Source organism: Talpa europaea, assembly GCF_964194135.1.
Source record: "Talpa europaea genome assembly, chromosome: 7".
Taxonomy (NCBI): Eukaryota; Metazoa; Chordata; class Mammalia; order Eulipotyphla; family Talpidae; genus Talpa; species Talpa europaea.
The window spans coordinates 76,736,097-76,753,827 of record NC_140074.1 but is presented as its reverse complement, the minus strand read 5'-3'; the positions used below and the strand labels follow the sequence as shown (position 1 = coordinate 76,753,827).

The 17,731-nt window shown below is 42.9% G+C and overlaps 1 protein-coding gene across 1 annotated transcript; it reads left to right on the top strand.

Annotated features, from left to right (window-relative positions):
• Positions 1-1,280: 1,280 nt before the first annotated feature.
• Positions 1,281-16,640, top strand: ZNF367 (zinc finger protein 367; the record flags this gene model as incomplete). Its single annotated transcript, XM_084238189.1, has 5 exons — positions 1,281-1,694; positions 7,520-7,670; positions 10,491-10,610; positions 12,285-12,423; positions 16,421-16,640. The coding sequence occupies 5 exons, from the start codon at positions 1,281-1,283 to the stop codon at positions 16,638-16,640; spliced, it is 1,044 nt and encodes a 347-aa protein (XP_084094315.1).
• Positions 16,641-17,731: the final 1,091 nt, after the last annotated feature.

Genomic DNA, 17,731 nt, shown 5'->3' with positions numbered 1-17,731 from the left:
CCTCCGGGGCGCTCGGGGTCCCTCCGGACGCCTGGAAAGAGGCAGCACAGGAGTAGGGGTGAACGAGCTGGGTCGGCGGGGAGTGAGGGCGGGTTTCCTCGGGGCGACTTTGGGCATTCGACCCCAGGTTGGGAGCGAACACAGGTCTGCGTCCGCATCGCCCCAGCACCGAGGAGCAGTACACCGGGACCGCCGCAGCACTTCCTCTGCCCTCCGCTTTATAAGGCGGGTCACTGAGGCCCGGGGGAGGCGATACGGGGGCGCGGACAGGGTCAATTTACAGCGAGTCCAAGAGCTGCAGGCGGAGGCCAATTGAGAAACGAGGCACCTCTCGGGGATCGACTGGGAACTCGTGAGAGCGGGCAGGCCTCGGCCGGGGAGCGCGAGCGGCGGGAGCCAGGGGCGAGTCCGGCAGCCGGGGTGTCAGACCTTTAAACTCCCGGCGCGCGGGAACCGCCGCCCAACAGCTAGAGGCCGGCGGCGGGGGCGGGCGCGCGACCCCGCGGCCCAACGACCGCCCTCGGCCCCGCCCCGCCACGGCGCCCCTCCAATCAGCAGCTCTTCTCCGCCCGTCCCCGCCCCCGCCCCCGCCCCCTCCCCTCCGCTCCCCTCCGAGGGTCCGCAGGGGCGGGGCTCCGCGCGGGTGTGTCTGGCCGGGCCCCTAGTCCGGCGCTTCCCGGGAGCTTCGAATGCAGTTGGCTCCCCCGGCAGAAAAAAATACAAGCGTGGCGGCCAATAGCCTGGCGGAAAGGACGCGCGCTCAGGCCCGGCCCCGCCCCATTCGGCTAGAAAGAAGCTCGGGGCAGGCCATTGGCTCGCGCCGCCCGTCACTCGCCGCGGCGGCCAGCGGGCGGGGGCCTCGCGGTGATTGGTTCCGCCCAGGCGCGAAATGTAACGCGGGAAAAGTCGGAGCAGAGACCTCAGCGGCAGGTTGTTATTTTCGGGGGCTCGGCGCCGCGCGTCCAGCTTTGCTGTCACCTCCGAGGCAGTCCGCCCTCTGGTAGCCGCCGCCGCACCCTGTGTTGGGAAGCACAAAGAGCGCAGGGCGGGCTCGACCCGGGGTTGGGGTCCGGCCCTGGCCTCCGGTGCCGGCCGAACCGCTCCGCTCAGCTCCTTCGCTGGCCGCGGCGCAGGAGGATTCCGGGAAACGTCCGCCCGCCATGAGCCGGCGGGACTGAGGGCCGGCGACTCGGAGCGGCGCGGACGTGCGGAGCGAAGCGCCAGACCGGGCTCTGGAAGTGCGGCCCGCAGCCGCGAGAGCCGCGGATCGGGGCCGGGCGATGATCCGGGGCGTAGAGGCGCCGATGGCGGACAACCCGCCGCCGCCGCCGCCGGTCATCTTCTGCCACGACTCCCCGAAGCGGGTGCTGGTGTCGGTCATCAGGACGACCCCGATCAAGCCCACGTGCGGCGGCGCGGGGGAGCCGGAGCCGCCGCCGCCGCTCATCCCCACCAGCCCCGGCTTCAGCGACTTCATGGTGTACCCGTGGCGCTGGGGCGAGAACGCGCACAACGTGACGCTCAGCCCGGGGGCCGCGGGGGGCGCCGCTTCGGCCGCTTTGCCCGCCGCCGCCGCCGCCGAGCACCCCGGGCTTAGGGGTCGGGGCGCGCCCCCGCCCGCCGCGTCTGTGGCCGCCGCCTCGGGAGGTGAGGACGAGGAGGAAGCGAGCAGCCCGGACAGCGGCCACCTCAAGGTGAGCGGGCGGGGCGCGGAGCCGCTGGGCCCGTTAACGGCGCCGCCCGGGAGCCGGCAGCGCCCGCGGACTCGGCGGGCTGGGCGGGGCCGAGTTTGAAACGCGAGGTCGCTGGGCCGGGCGGGGGCGGGTGACAGGACGCTGACGTCACTGCCGCGCGCCAAAAAGTGTCCCTCCCCCCCGCCCCCGCGAGGGTAGGGCGGCGCGGCGGTCTGGTGAAGCCGGCCGGGTGTCCGCGCTGCTGACCCGCGACGTCCGCCCGGCAGGTGCCGTGGGCAGGAGCGCAGCCCCGCGGGGAAGGGGAGGTGGGGCCCGTGTGCGTTGCCGCGGCTCCGTACCCGCCTCGAGCGGTTCTCTGGGTGCCGGAAGGGAGCAAGCACCAGTGCGGTTTCTGCTCCCTCCCTACAGGTAGCCTGGCTCTGCTAATCACGCCCGGCGGAGATAGCTGGCGAGCTACCTGGAGGGGCTTCGGGAACTTTTCCCCAGCGGCAGTTGAACCCTCCTTGTCTTGCATTTATCTCGCGTACGACTTTGCTAGGTACTCAGCACAGGGTAACGCTGTTACCACTAACCTCGAATTACTCGCAGTCTCGAACTGTTTAGAACTGGGATGGATGTGACTAGCTGGTTCAAAACTACGTTTCACACACCAGGCAACTGACACATAAGGGCCACCCCCAAGGTCATCGCCAGGTAGTGGGAGAGCTGGGACTGTGGTAGATTTTCTGTGGCTTCTAGTCCCGAAATATGCGGTTGGGGGTGGGGGTGGGGGGCCGGGGGAGTACATGTCTGGTGGCACATACTTATCTCTGTAGTTTCTAAGCCCCAGGAGAATCGGGCCGTTTTTTCTGCAGGTACACTACTCGACTTTAATATTTTAGACTGTATAAATGCTGAAATATAATGCTCAGCAAATATTTGTGCAGTGAATGAAAGGTGCTAATGTAAAGTTCTATTCAGCTTTTATTTCTTAAGTGACTTTATTAGACAAGAGGCTTACTAAAGATAAAATATGTAAATCACCTAGTGGATGAGTGCATCTGTGCTGGCAAAATACTGTATTTGTAAATTGAAACAAGTTTGGTCATTTTCCATGCAATCTCAAAGGTGTTGAAACTCCTCGTTTGAACCCTGATTAAATTGATATATTTTATGTTACTAATGGCATTGTTATTAAAGAGCCAAAAAGTTGTAAAGCTGCTTTGTCACACTTCAACTGCTGAAGCAGCACCTCATTGCAAATTTGAAATAACAAGCAATACAAATATTCATAATGTTGCTGAGAGAATTTTGAAGGGAACAACCACTGTTCATTGTCTCTGGGTAGCACTAAGTAAGATGACTGGGTAGCTTAAATATTAAGTGAATTGACTTACACTTAGCTGTTCATCAGTGCAGCAATTTATAGCTACCCAAAATGCATTCATTTAGCTTCCACATCTTTAGGGTGGAAAGTCTGAAATCTACTTTTAAAGGATTACCTAGTTTGTTTTAAAGAATTACCTAGTTTGATTTGTCCTTGTACTGTCCTTGTACTCCCTATGGTTAGGGAGACCTGGCTTGCTTTGTTTTGATTCTAAAGTACTTGTAGTTCTTTATCTACATGTGCATCATGGGTGAATCATGCTAAGTCTGCTCATTTTTAGGGAAGATGGGATCTAAGTTCGTAATATAGCTGGTGCCAGTAACATGACCTCACTCATGCCCCTGTTATACAAGTCAGAGGCAATAACAACTGTTGGTTTAGGAGCATTTGTGTTCATTTACAGTCTATTTATTGACACTGTTCCCAGGGGAGTTTTGTCATCTAAGTCCTCACACCCGCTGTCTGCTTACACTTGATTTCATATTTGTTCCTGTCCAACACTGCCTCCTCTGCCTGTGGGGAGAATATTCATCAGATACCACCTTATTTGATCCTTCACCACAAGATTGTTTGGCACTATTGGGGTATAATTATATGTTAGCTTGTGGAATTCTTGAGGGGAGGAAGCAGATCTAATTTACCTTCACTGTAGAATATTTCAAACCTTCCCACTTAAGTCCTTGTGCCCTTACATTCTTTTTTTTTTTTTAAAAAAGATTTATTTATTTATACAAGCACTGGGTACAGTCAGAAGCGTGGGAGGGTGAGAGTATTCACCAGAGCCAGAGCGGGGAACAGAACAGACAGACTGAAGAAATACACTGCTGAGGGGAGCAGCGGGGCACAGCAGGAGAGATCTGTTGTGCCATGTGGGACCCTCACCAGCGGCCAGGGATCCAACCAGGTGCTGGGTGCTGCAGAGGCTGCGGGCAGCTTCGTAGCCCTGCGCTCAACCACTGTGCCACCAGGGGAGGCCTTTGCCCTTACATTCTTTTTTTTTTTAAAGATTTATTTATTTATTTTATACAAGAACCGGGGTACGGGCCAGATGCGCGGGAGGGTGAGAGGATTCACCAGAGACAGAGGCAGGAAAAGACCAGGCAGACTGACGAAATACACTGCTGAGGGGAGCAGCGGGCAAGACAGGAGAGGTCTGCTGTGCCACGTGGGCCCCTCGCAGGCTGGTATCGAACTGGCACTGCAGAGGCTGCGGACAGCTTCACATTGTGGCACTCAACCACCTGCACCACCAGGGGAGGCCCTTGCCCTTACATTCTTGACTGTACATCCATGAGGTTGATTCTCCACTGTGGGATGAACTTGTGTGTTCTGGCTTCTCTGTGCATAGCCTCAGAGAACCATTTTACTCTTCAGGACCTGGTAATTGCCTACCCTATTTCCCCTTTTTATCACTTGAACACTTGAAGCATCTAAGTTTCACATAGTTTTCTAAAACCTGATTTGACCACATATGTTAGCATAGTATCCACTGTTTATTTTGCCAGATTTATGTTAAATGGTGGGAATTCTTTCATTTAATCTTGATAAATGAGGAATTAGAGAGAAAATTCCCCAAATTAAGTTTAATTGAACTCATATGGTGAGTGGCAGAACAAATGGCAACCTTTCAGAACCCTTGCCTCTTTATACCTAAATATTACTCCTGTATATATCATCCATGAATTGATTTTAGGAGTTTATTTTTACCTTTTTTTTTTTTTTAAAGATTTTATTTATTTATTTATACAAGCACTGGGTACAGTCAGAAGCACAGGAGGGTGAGAGAATTCACCAGAGCCAGAGCGGGGAGCAGAACAGGCAGACTGACGAAATACACTGCTGAGGTGAGCAGCGGGCATGGAAGGAGAGGTCTGCGCGCCATGTGGGACCCTCACCGGCGGCCAGGGATTGAACCGGCGCTGCAGAGGCTGTGGGCAGCTTTGTAGCCCAGCGCTCAACCACTGCGCCACCAGGGAGGCCCTATTTTTACTTTTTAAATATTAAGCTGATGCAAGTAAACTTAGGATATTCACACTATACCTACCTACTTTTCAATTGAGATGCTTTATATGGGCACATGCAATACAATAAGTTCAGAGTAAGACTTGGAAAGTTATTCAAGGTAGGGCATAGACATAGGAAGCAAATATATGAGCCATAGAAATTTTGGATCAAAATATGAAATTGAAAAGGGAAATAATGATCAATTACATTTTTTCATTTTATCAAAATACATACACCTCCCTCTGAGACCTGTTTTTCTTTTCTTTCCATAAAGAATTTCCAGGATTTTTAGTTAACACATGAATCCCATGTTTAAATATAACTTTTTCTAAAGCCTAGGTAAATGTGTGCATTATTCTATGTGAATTGAGAAGTAAAACAAGTTTTATATAATAACTTAAAATAACTGTCAAAACTTACTAGTATTGAAAACTCAAATAAAAGTAGTATTATTTCTAGTGGCTTTATTTCCTAGCAGTTGCCAAATAACAATAAAATGTTAGAATTTCTGTTAGCTTTACATTTTCTTTTGAATCATTGCGCAGTTCTTGACAAAATTTGTCTCTCATACTATAGGTATACTTGGTTACTGATGAGTAGTTGCTCTGTAATTGTCAAAATGCACCTGGATACATAGCATTATTGCTAAGGCCCAAATGAAAAGCATACTCTTTAACACTGTTTATTTTTATATGTAAGGTTAAAAGATACCCTTTATTTGTTTAAGGCATTAGCTGATTACCTGCCTTACATGAGTTGAAAGAATATACTTAGTGAAACATTACCTGTATCTGACTAGGATGTTGGGCTATACTGTATTTTTAGTTCTCTATTTCTTGTTTGGAAAATGTAAATGTATTGTTTGTAACTGAGACAAGGTCTTAAGAGTTGGCTGGGAAACAGCTAAAAGATTAACTTAAAAAAAGCTCTCCTGCTATTAACCTTGTTTGTTAATTGTTTTTACCAGAACTCAAGAAAATAGTAATGGACAATCTTAAACTTTTTATGTTAAAATACTAATAAGTTCTTTAAAAAATAGAGTCAATAATGTTTTCATGGATTCAAAACAATATTAGGAACAGACTCCTTTATGACAGAAGAGTTGTATCACTAAAATTTTTCATTAACCTGATTTCATGTTCCCTTTCTTAACAGAATCACCTGTTACTTCTATGGCTCATAGATTTTTTTTTAAGATTTATTTTTATTCATACAAGTCCTGGGGTACAGGCCACATGCGCAGGAGGGTGAGAGGATTAACCAGAGACAGAGTGGGAAACAGAATGGGCAGACTAACTGAAATACACTGCTGAGGAGAGCAGCAGGCGAGAAAGGAGAGGTCGGTCACGCCATGTGGGATTCTCGCTGGCTGGCGAGAATCAAACCCGCACTGCAGAGGCTGCTAACAGCTTCACAGTGCGGCACTCAACTGCCTGCGCCACCAGGCAGGCCCAGATGTTTTATTTATTTACTTAATTATTTATTGTTTTAATCATAAGAATGAAAACAATTATTCACAATAGGACCATAACCAGCAAGAACCAAGACAATTTTTGCCACGCAATAAGTGATGGCACTGAATTCTTTAATTTTACTCCTGACTAGATCCCTCTTTGCTAACTCTGGGTCAACAATTTTAGCTAACTGGTTGGTGAGAATTGTAGGCAGGGAGTAAAGATGGGGAAGATGAAAATATTTAGCCACCACCAATAATTGCCGCAAGTTGACATGCAAATTTGGATTTAAATATAAATAAGTTAAAATTCAGCTGGATCCTTGCCAATTCATAGTTTCATTATAAATATTAACAATGTGCGTCAGTTAGTTCACTTAGGCTGATACATGCTGTAGAATGAAAGCTCAAAATTTTAGTTTTAACCTAAATATGTACAATGTTACATGACCTGTTAGAATTGATGGCAGGTATGCTCCTTGTCTTGTTTTGCACACACATATGGGTCTTTGCAGAAAGAAGAGTTGGTAGAACCATGTGAAGGCTGTTAAAGCTTTTGGTCAGAAGTCACACATGTAATTTCTACTTACATTTTATTGGCGAAAGCAAGTCATATGGCCAAGTTGACCTCATCAGGATCCACAATGAGGAGAGGAGCAGTGAATATTTTTTGCAATGATATAAAAACACATAAGAAAAATTACCAACATAACCATTCTTCAGTGTTAAGTGTGTGCACGTTGAGGGCAGGAGGGCAAGTAAATCACTCCTACTGCTTTCAGTTGCCTTTCTCTTGATTCATTGTTCCCTGAGTTGCTATAAATCTGGTTTTGTGACAAAGCTGATCCTGACAGTCTGTGGAGGTATGGGCCTTTGGCGCTACCTACTTCGCCATTTTTGCTGATGTCACTCAAGAAAGACTTAAAAATATATTTATTATGAATTTTTGCATTTATAAGTAGAGTCCAAAACATTACATTAATGTTTATATATTGTTAACAGGATGGGATCCGACGTGGTAGACCCAGAGCAGATACTGTCCGGGATTTAATAAATGAAGGAGAGCATTCATCTAGCAGAATTCGTTGTAATATCTGTAATAGGGTATTTCCACGAGAGAAATCACTCCAGGCCCACAAAAGGACTCATACAGGTAAGTTGAGAAAATTTTAGAGAATGCCAGAAATAATACTTAATTGAAAGTTGATTTGATACTTGGGCTCATAAATTTTTTGCCTTATATTTGCCATATTTCCTTATTGTGAAGTTTTCTTTGTTTTTTTTTTTTTTAATAGAGGCATGTTTATTTATTTGTTTGTTTGTTTGTTTGTTTTGTTTGTACATGCACTGGGTACAGTCAGAAGCGCGGGAGGGTGAGAGAATTCACCAGAGCCAGAGTGGGGAGCAGAGCAGGCAGAAGGACCGAAGTACATTGCTGAGGGGAGCAGCGGGTGGCAGGAGAGGTCTGCGGACCATGTGGGACCCCCCCTCCGGTGGCCGGGGAGCAGCCGGGGATTGAACCGGCGCCTCAGAGGCCGCGGGCAGCTTCGCAACCCAGCGCTCAACTGCTGCGCCACTGGAGAGGCCCTTGTTTTGTTTTTTAATGGGCACTGTGTAGTCAACTTCTTTTTTGGTGGGGAGGGATTGTTTTCTGAACACAGTTACTATGTGACTTCTAAAGTTAGCATGGCAATTAATATAGTTGTTACAGAAGTATTGTTAAATCTACTTCTGCCTTCTGTCTACCTGAATTTTACTTGATACGACCGTAAGTTGTTTGTGTAATTGTTAAAACTAATTGTAGGACAAATAATAAAATAGTAATCGTCAAGTTTTTAATAGAATTTCTAGAATCCTCAGTGTACGACAGTGTTTTACCCTGTTGTTAAATCTAAGGTGAGAAATAATTTTTCAGAACTAAATGTATTATAGATAGTTATAATAATAATCCTACAAATATAGTTAATAATTCCTTAGATTATATACATCTGTATTTGTATAGAGTTGAATTTTAAATGCCATATAGAGAGCTAAATAATATATAGAGGGCTTTTGTTCTTTTCAAAGAGAAAGTTAGCCCCAGGAAACAATCATTATATTCTTTAAGTTTTTGAAAAAAAATTCATACAATTTTTCATAACTAAACCCCTGAAAAGGGTAAAGTTTTAATTGGGAACCCTAAAAAATAAAGTGACCAAGAGGTTTTGACTTTTAGGTGCCATTCAATAAAACTATTACTTGATGAAATGCCTGATTTTGAATTTTAAAAAAATTTTTCAATCTAATTAAATGCAAAGATAGCCACATAACTGGTTTGCAAGACACATAGTGCGTGTTGCTAGTATAAAGGTTGAATCCGTGGTCTAATGAAAAGATCCCTGAGTTCCTGTCACAATCTACTAGGTGTCACTGGATACAACCAGTCCTTGTCCTACTGTACTGTATCCAGGGAACAAGCCCAAGATTGCCATGGTATAGTTAGTTAAGTTCTAATATTATATGCTTTGTAAAAAGCTTTCCTTTTACTGTTTTAAATATCTCCTATCATATCCAGAGTCATTAATTTCTGTCCAACTATCAAAGTCATTTTTAAATCATGAGAAAATTCAAGAAGAACTTGTTACTTAATTCTTTGAGTCATATGGGAAACAACAGTGCATAATTATTGAACAAAGAATGTTTTATCAAGAAATACTGAGTTTGATTACAATTGTACAACATGTTTGAACACTTTCTTCAGCCTAGCACTGTGAGGTACTTAAAGGGAGTTGGCAGTAGAAACATCTGCAAGAGTAAGTACAGCTTTTAGCGTAGGCTTTTACTTTGTTTAAGAATTGAAATGGGGTAGAAGGCATTATGAATCTTTGTATAAGGAGAGCACCATGTTACATAGACAACATAGTGGAGGCACAGGCACAGTGCTCAATTACTTGGAGGTCATGGGAGATAGGAGGATTTGCTCTGAGAGCCTGAGGGATTGGAAGGATTTATTTTTTATTTTTATTATTTTTAAAAGATTTATTTATTTATGCATATAAGAACTGGGGTGTAAACCAGAGGTGCTGGTGATGAGAGGATTCACCAGAGAGAGTGGGGAGCAGGACAGGCAGATCTACTGAAATACACTGCTGAGGGGAGCAGGGGGCAAGTTAGGAGAGGTCTGCTGCACCATGTGGGTTAGCTCCCTGGTGGGCCTGGGATGGAACTCATGCTGCACTGCCTGATGATAGCTTGATAGTGCTGTGTCTTTAACCCCTGCGCCACCAGGGAGGCCTGGATTGGAAGGATTTAAATGAACAGAAAAGATAGGATTTTTAAGGAGTAGTATAAGATCAGGAACTGCCTTATGACTGGAATGAATCTCTAGGAGGGAAATAAAGATAAAAACTGCCCCCAGCCTTGTTACTATAGTGCAGATTTTAGAAGATCATTTAAAGGTCAGCAGATAATTTTGTGTTGTTTCAGTATAGTAGGGTTTGGGATGACTTAAAGGGTAGTTGGTATGATAAAAGCTGTAGTTGTGTGCCAGCCACTCCAGAAGTGCTGTGACAGGGAGACTGGAGACTAAACAGGATGATGCTGGAGGGTTTGTTCTTGGTGGGAGGGACTGCCAGTCTGATAGGGGGGAGCTGCAGTGGGAAAGCAGGAATGGGAGACATCTTAATGAGAGCTAGTGGTTTAGATTATGAGGATAAAAAAAATATTGACAAAAAAATATCACTCAAGGATTTGAACCTGAGTACCTAAAAGCTCAAAGCCTAAAGAAAATATCATTGTGGTGATAAGTGGACAGCTGCTTGCTGTCATTGAAGTGCTGTCATTAGCATTTCCCCTTACTGCTCTGTGGAGGCTGTGCTGTGTTTTATTGTTGTTTGGAGTCATGACCCATTGGCAGGTTAATTCACTTCTCCCGCCACCCCTTCCTCTGCTTACATATTATCTCAGAAATGATATATTACATCTGTCTACTTAGGTGAGAGGCCCTATCTGTGTGACTATCCAGATTGTGGAAAAGCCTTTGTTCAAAGCGGACAGCTCAAAACACATCAGCGTCTTCACACCGGAGAGAAGCCTTTTGTTTGTTCAGAAAATGGTATGGTGATAGTGTTTAGAGTTACGTTTCTGGGCTGTTGGGAGTTAGAAGTTAACATATCTTTAGCTTGAGTTTTGGGGAAGGAGAGATGAATTTTGAATTTTATAAAATACTGTGAGCTTTAATTCTTGCTAATTGTGACCCAAATTTAATTTCTGGGAAATGGCCATTTTTTAAAAAAGAAGGTATGCTTTTTAGATGAAACTCTTAAAGGGCAATTAAAATGCTATATCCATATGTAGGCAGTAGGGTAGTAGGAAAATCTATGAGTAAATATAGCTTTTGGAGTAGGCTTTTATTATATTTTTAAACTTATTAACAATTATCTTGAAGGAAGTATCTAAGTTTCAGTAAAAGGGAGGAGAATTTTAGCACTGCCACTGTTAAGTAATTTCTTATCACTTTTCTTAAGTGCTTTTCTTAATCTCTTAACAGTTTCTTAAAATGTCTTGTGCACATTTTTACACAGTTATTGGCAATTCGGTGCAGTTTTGTTGCTCTGTGGCTGTCTTGATTATTGTCAATTGCTACAAATGTAACATCTAGGGCCTCCCTGGTGGCATAGGGGGTTAAGCACAGCTGTGAAGCTCTCCGCAGCCTTTGCAAAGCTGTCCGCAGCCTCTGCAGGTTCGATCCCAGCCAGCCAGAGAGATAACCCCGTGGCGTGGCAGACCTCTCCTATCTCGCCTGCTGCTCTCCTCAGGCAGTCTGCCTGCCTGTTCTTTTCCTCATTCTGTCTTTGGTGAATCCTCTCACCCTCTGCACATCTGGCCTATACCCCTGTTCTTGTATGCATGAATAAATAAATCTTTAAAAAAGAAACAAATGTAACATCTAACAAATTTGGTTAAGCATCTACAAAAGAATGGCCTCACTCTTGAATATTGAATCATTTGTTTTTAAAATTTGCTTCTTAATCAACAGTGATGAGGGCATGTTTTCCTAATTAAAGCTTTTGGGGATTTTTTTTTTTTCTATTTCCAATTTATTTTTTTTTAAAGATTTATTTATTTATGCATACAAGAGCTGGGGTACAGGCCAGAGATGAGGGGAGTGAGAGGATTTACCAGAGACAGAGCAGGGAACAGAACAGGCAGACTGATTGAAACACACTGCTGAAGGGAGCAGTGGGCGAGACAGGAGAGGTCTGTGGCTTTCTCTCTGGCCAGCCGGGGATTGAACTCGTGCTGCAGAGGCTGCGGACCACTTCAGAGTGTGGTGCTTAACCCCTTGTGCCACCAGGGAGGCCCATTTGGGGATTTTTTTTTTTTTTGACATTTTAAAATAACAGATTTATAAGGAAAAGGAGAAAGGCAAAAAGAGAGACACCTGCATAGTCACAGGTGGGTAGGGAGGGGGTATTTATGATGGATTCCAAGAATTGAATTTCTGAGTCAGGGTTTGAATATTTTTATGATTTTTGCTAATAAGACACTTTCTAGTGGGTTTGAATGCATTTACATTTCGATGACCATGAGGGTCAAAGAACCATCTTCTGATCCCCCTCACTAGCATTGACCATACTGTTGTTAGGCTTTTTTTTTCCTCCTCCAAGATTATAGAATATTAAGTCTTATTGTTTGAATTTACTTTTCTTGGATGCCACTGAAGCTGAATGTTGCCCATGTCTGCGGATGTCCAGATTCTGATAAAGGTTCCCTCTGTGTTTTGAAGGCTGCTTGAGCAGATTTACTCATGCTAACCGCCACTGTCCGAAGCACCCGTATGCCCGACTGAAGCGGGAGGAGCCCACAGATGCTCTCAGTAAGCACCAGGCTGCAGACAACCAGGCTGCTGCAGAGTGGCTGGCAAAGTAAGGCTGTCCCTGGACTCCCTTGCAGAACACTGCCTGGTGTGTGGGTTGATGTTGAGGACTTTGACAGTTTTCTCATTTTAAATAAGTTGCTTGTATATATACAATAAACTTGAAGGTATACTTTATTTCCTTAAACCACAGGATAGTTAGGAGTAATAATAAGATTATGTGTGATAGAAAACTACTATATGATATTAGTCTGAGTGCTCAGATAATATTTTTTTAAGCAAGAATTTTTCCCATTTTTTTAAAAGAGTATATTTTTCTATTTCATTTGTCATTAATGCAACCCTTCTTCATTTTCTTTAGAGTTAAATATGTGCTAATGTTACAAGGGTTAGAGGCTAGATAGAGGCTTTATTTTATTTCTAAAATAAAGTGCCAAAATGCACCCAGTTTAATGGGAAGTATTTTCTTTTTTTAATGGCAAGTACAAAAAATTTCTCTAAGACTATTTTGATTTAAGGATTTTTGTATGTAAGCCAGTAGCAGTCATTTGTGTCATTCCTTACTTCATGGGCTTCTTCTGTAGTTAGAAGAAATTCTAGAATGCCTAATGGCACTGCTGTACCTCTGCCTGTCTGGCAATGCACCTGTGTCCAACCACTTGGGTTTCTTGCTTCGCAACACCACTAGCACTGTGTCTCCAGACCTTTGTGCTCATTGCTTAGTCTTTGAGCTTCCCTCTTCATTTAGCTATTCTGCTCATTTCTTCATTTCTCACTCAGGTTAAACATCACTTCAGAGAGTTCTTCCTTAAGCTGCTCAGTACCCCCTCCCCCCAAAACAAGGTTACACCCACTTTATAGATACTCTTAAAACACTGTATTTTCTCTTTCAAAGCCACTGCCACACACTTCAAAGTCTATCTTCCCTACTGTACTATAAGCTCTACAAGGTGGGGTTTATGTTTATCTTACTCATTACATCACTTCCTCTTTCTCTATTCCCTTTGCCACATTCTAATTTTGCTCAAGCCAGAAACTTTTTGGTCATCCTTGTCTTTATCTTCTCTTATCTGCTCAGAATTCTACTTCCGGGCCTCCCCGGTGGTACAGTGGTTGAGCGCTGGGTTGTGAAGCTCTCTGCGGCACTGGTTCGATCCCCAGCTGCTCCCCGGCCACCGGAGGAGGGTCCTGCATGGTGCACAGACCTCTCCTGCCGCCCGCTGCTCCCCTCAGCAGTATACTTCGGTCCTTCTGCCTGCTCTGCACCCTGCTCTGGCTCTGGTGAATTCTCTCACCCTCCGGCGCTTCTGATTGTACCCAGTGCTTGTATAAATAAATAAATAAATCTTAAAAAAAAAAAAAAAGAATTCTACTTTCTTACGAACTCTCAAATTCAGCCACTTGAACCCTCTCAATGCATTTTTAACTCTGTTGCCAGAGGGGTCTTTCCAAAATGCTGATACCATCCTCCATATTAAGTTGAAACCTTTTGCTGTAGCATTCAAAGCCCTTCATTACTTGCTCCCTGCTGACCTTGTTAAACTTGTCTTTTGCCATTTTCCTTTTCTAGTTGTTTTTTAAGTAATATTAAACTACTTGCATTTTTTTTTAAATCTCTGAGTATTGCCAGACCTTACCCTCTTTGAGAAACCTGGATTTCCTGAAATCTAGTATACTAGAAATCTAATATAATTTCTATAATATAATCTAATAATTTCTATAATATAATCTAATATAATTTCTAATCTAGAAATCTAATATATTTCTTTGTATGTAATTTTTTTTGTATGTAATTTTAAAAACCAACTTTACTGAGATATAATTGATGCAAAAGCCTGTATATATTTAAAATGTACATTTTGATAGGTTTTGACATGTATACACCTATGAAACCATCACCAAATCAAGCTAGTGAACATATCTACCATGGAAGCTGAACAAGGACTCATTGTTTGATGCACATAGAAGCCAATGATTATGGCACTGACTTTTGGGGGAAGGAAAAGTTAGTTGTACTGTGAGGTTGAGCAGCAAAGAGATAGGAGGCAAGGCTCAAATCTGTCTCCTTCATAGGCGCGCTAGGCCTAGTTTTATAAGAACATGAAGGGGGAAAAGCTAGAAATGTAAAAGTTATAACCTTGGCAAAGTCTGATTGGATAGTTACACATCCATGCATATGGAAAGGGTGTCTGGATTTTTGGGGTTTTTTTTTTGATGGATTCCTTACTTCTAAGTGATGGATGACCTATTCCTTTTGAAAATTGTCTAGCTGTCCCTTTTTACTGATTTACTGTTGTGTGGGGACAGTCTCTTAGTTCTGGCTGGCTTGGAAATTGGATTATATGATTCACATAGAAGCATCATGCTCTTACCTCTGTAAAAGCAAGCTCGAAAGGTAGTTAAACACAAATAATGATTCAGGGGGATAGTTTCCTCTTTTCCCTTTGTAGTCATCACTCCCATCAGCCTCTGTGTCCTCTTCCTCCCTAAACAACACGATCTGCTTCTGTTGATATAAACTAATTTGCTTTTGCTACAGTTTTATACAAATGGGGTCATATAGCATGTACTTCTATTTGTGTGGCTTTTTCTTAAGGTAATTATTTTGAGATTCATCCACATTGTTGAGAGTGTATCAACAGTTCATACTGTTTTACTGATGGGTAGTAATCCATTCTGTGAATACACTTCAACTTATTAGTTTATCTGTTGATGGGCAGTTGGGTTGTTTTGGGCTTTTACAAATAAATCTATCGTGAAATACTAATTTATGAACCCTTTGTATGGACATTTTTGTATATGATGCTACTGTAATTTATGTAGGCATTTCTTTAGTTTAAAAAACTGGCGGCACATTTGTATTTTCTCCTGTGAATTATCAGTTGGATAAGTAATAGAATAATGGCACTCTTAATATTTTGCATAAGCTCTAAGTATTACAGATGTTAATCCATGTCATATTTTGTGAGTTTAAAGTTTACTCTGTCAGAAATCACCATCTCTCTGTAGGGATAAATATGTTTCTAGTGATTATTTCTATATTTTTCTCTGGTTCATTTCACATAATTCTTACGGCATTTTCATCTTCGCACAATGTATGCATTTTCGTTATGGTTATATTCCCCATACAATTGCACCCCCTCCCTTATTTTGACTCTAGTCCTTCCTCTCTCCGCTCCTCCCTCCCTCTCCCCCAACCCCGTTGTGTGTCTCTGGTTTATAGTTGCTTATTGATTTTGATTTTTACTTTGTATTGATTAGTCTTTTTCTGGTCTCTTATTTAAGTTTTCTAAATTCCTGCTATGAGTGAGACCATCCGGTATTTTTCTTTTTCTTTCTGGCTTATTTCGCTGAGCATGATCCCTTCTAGCTCCATTCATGTTGCTGCAAACTGCATGTGTTTATCTTTTTTGATTGCTGAGTAATACTCCATTGTGTATATGTACCACATCTTCTTGATCCAGTCATCTATTTTTGGGCATTTGGGTTGTTTCCATATCTTAGCTATTGTAAATAGTGCTGCTATAAACATAGGCATGCAGGTGCCCTTTGGAATTAATATTTCTGTGTCCTTTGGGTAAATACCTAGGAGTGGAATTGCTGGATCATATGGAAGCTCTATGTTTAGTAGGTCAAGAAATCTCCACACAGCTCTACACAGTGGTTGGACCAGTTTGCACTCCCACCAGCAGTGCAGGAGAGTTCCTTTTTCTCCACAACCTTGCCAACATTTGTTGTTGCTAGTTTTTTTAATATTCACATAAGATTTTTAAGACAGTTAAAACTTAATGACAAACACAAGTTTAGAGTGGTATGCATGAGACCCAGAACAGCTTTTTAATTTTAGAAATTGAGCCATTCCCTCAACTTCTGAAGCTTGAGTTTTTCCACTGTTATCAGAAATACATGATTAATATATTAATATAATAATAATTTTGTAAATCAAAACACATAAAATAATACTGTAGAAAAGAACCTTTTTATTTAAAGAAAATACATTTGAGAATGTCATCTACATTATGAATAATGCCTATGTATTTATACAGGTATTGGGAAACAAGAGAACAGCGGACCCCCACCTCGAAAGGAAAGCTCGTTCAGAAGGCAGATCAGGAGCAGCAGGACCCTCTGGAATACCTTCAGTCTGACGAGGAGGATGACGAAAAGAGTGGTGCCCAGCGCCGGCTTCAGGAGCAGCGGGAGCGCCTGCATGGAGCCCTCGCTCTCATGGAGCTGGCCAACCTGGCAGCGACTCTCCGCCAGTAGCCTGAACACTGACTCTTCCACTGTACAGAAGTACTGCCCAGCATACTTAAAAAGTAGACCCTTGGGCATAAGCTAAGCACCTTATTTGCTTATCATAGGCTGCTATTCTGTAGAAAATTTATAAAGAATGTTATTGCCCCAGAATATGGGGTGAGAGAGAATTGCACTTTTTTATATGGTAATAAATTTGTTGTAAAGTTTAAAATATTTTGTAAATATGGGACTGCTAGTACAGGGTAGTACTACATATTGTGGGAAGCTAGATTTTGCAAGTTTAATGCATTCATTGGAAGCAGTTCTCACAGGAAGCACTTTCTGAATAAGACACTTGTTTCAAAAAAACAGAATGGTACCTTTAGCCAAAGAAGATTAAAATAGATTATTTATAAGATCATTTTAAAACAATGTATATTAGTATAATAAACAATACTGTAAACACTGAAGCAAATAAGAAAGTATAAGATATGTAAGATATATATTTTTAAATCACAAAATGGTATGCCTAATATGACTAGAGAAATGGAAATCTGTTTTGAAAGATGTTGTAAGTTGTGGACTTTGGAAGAAAATAGATACTTGAGGGTTTTGATAAGATGCATAATAGTTTAACATTTTAAAAATTGGACTAAAATCAGTCTTATTTTGTCTTTCTGAGGCTTTATAAAACTCACTATGATGTTAAGGTTTGAAAAGCATTTCTCATCCCTGACATGTTAACTTGGGAACTTTTGCACATTTCATATTTCTCATTTGCTGAAGTTGAGTGATTAATCTTGCAAAGTCTAGGTGACTTGGTAATTGGTATTTTGTTTTAGTATTATGGGCCCTGTAATGAGATTTGGCACTTGGATGTTTTAATAAAAGGGACAGCTACAGGGTTGTTTCATAGTGAACTATTTTAGATCTATTGTTAGCAAACACTAAATTTTAATTGTACTGCTTGTTTAGAATTGTTAGCAAGTGGAAGCCTCCTATTTATATTTTCAGTGCATAAAGCCACCTTCTTGCTTTACTTCCGAATAACATGCTAAGCTATTTTGTGGTCACTAAGTTTAGCTATCAGTTAAACACTGCGGAAAATGTTAGCTGCT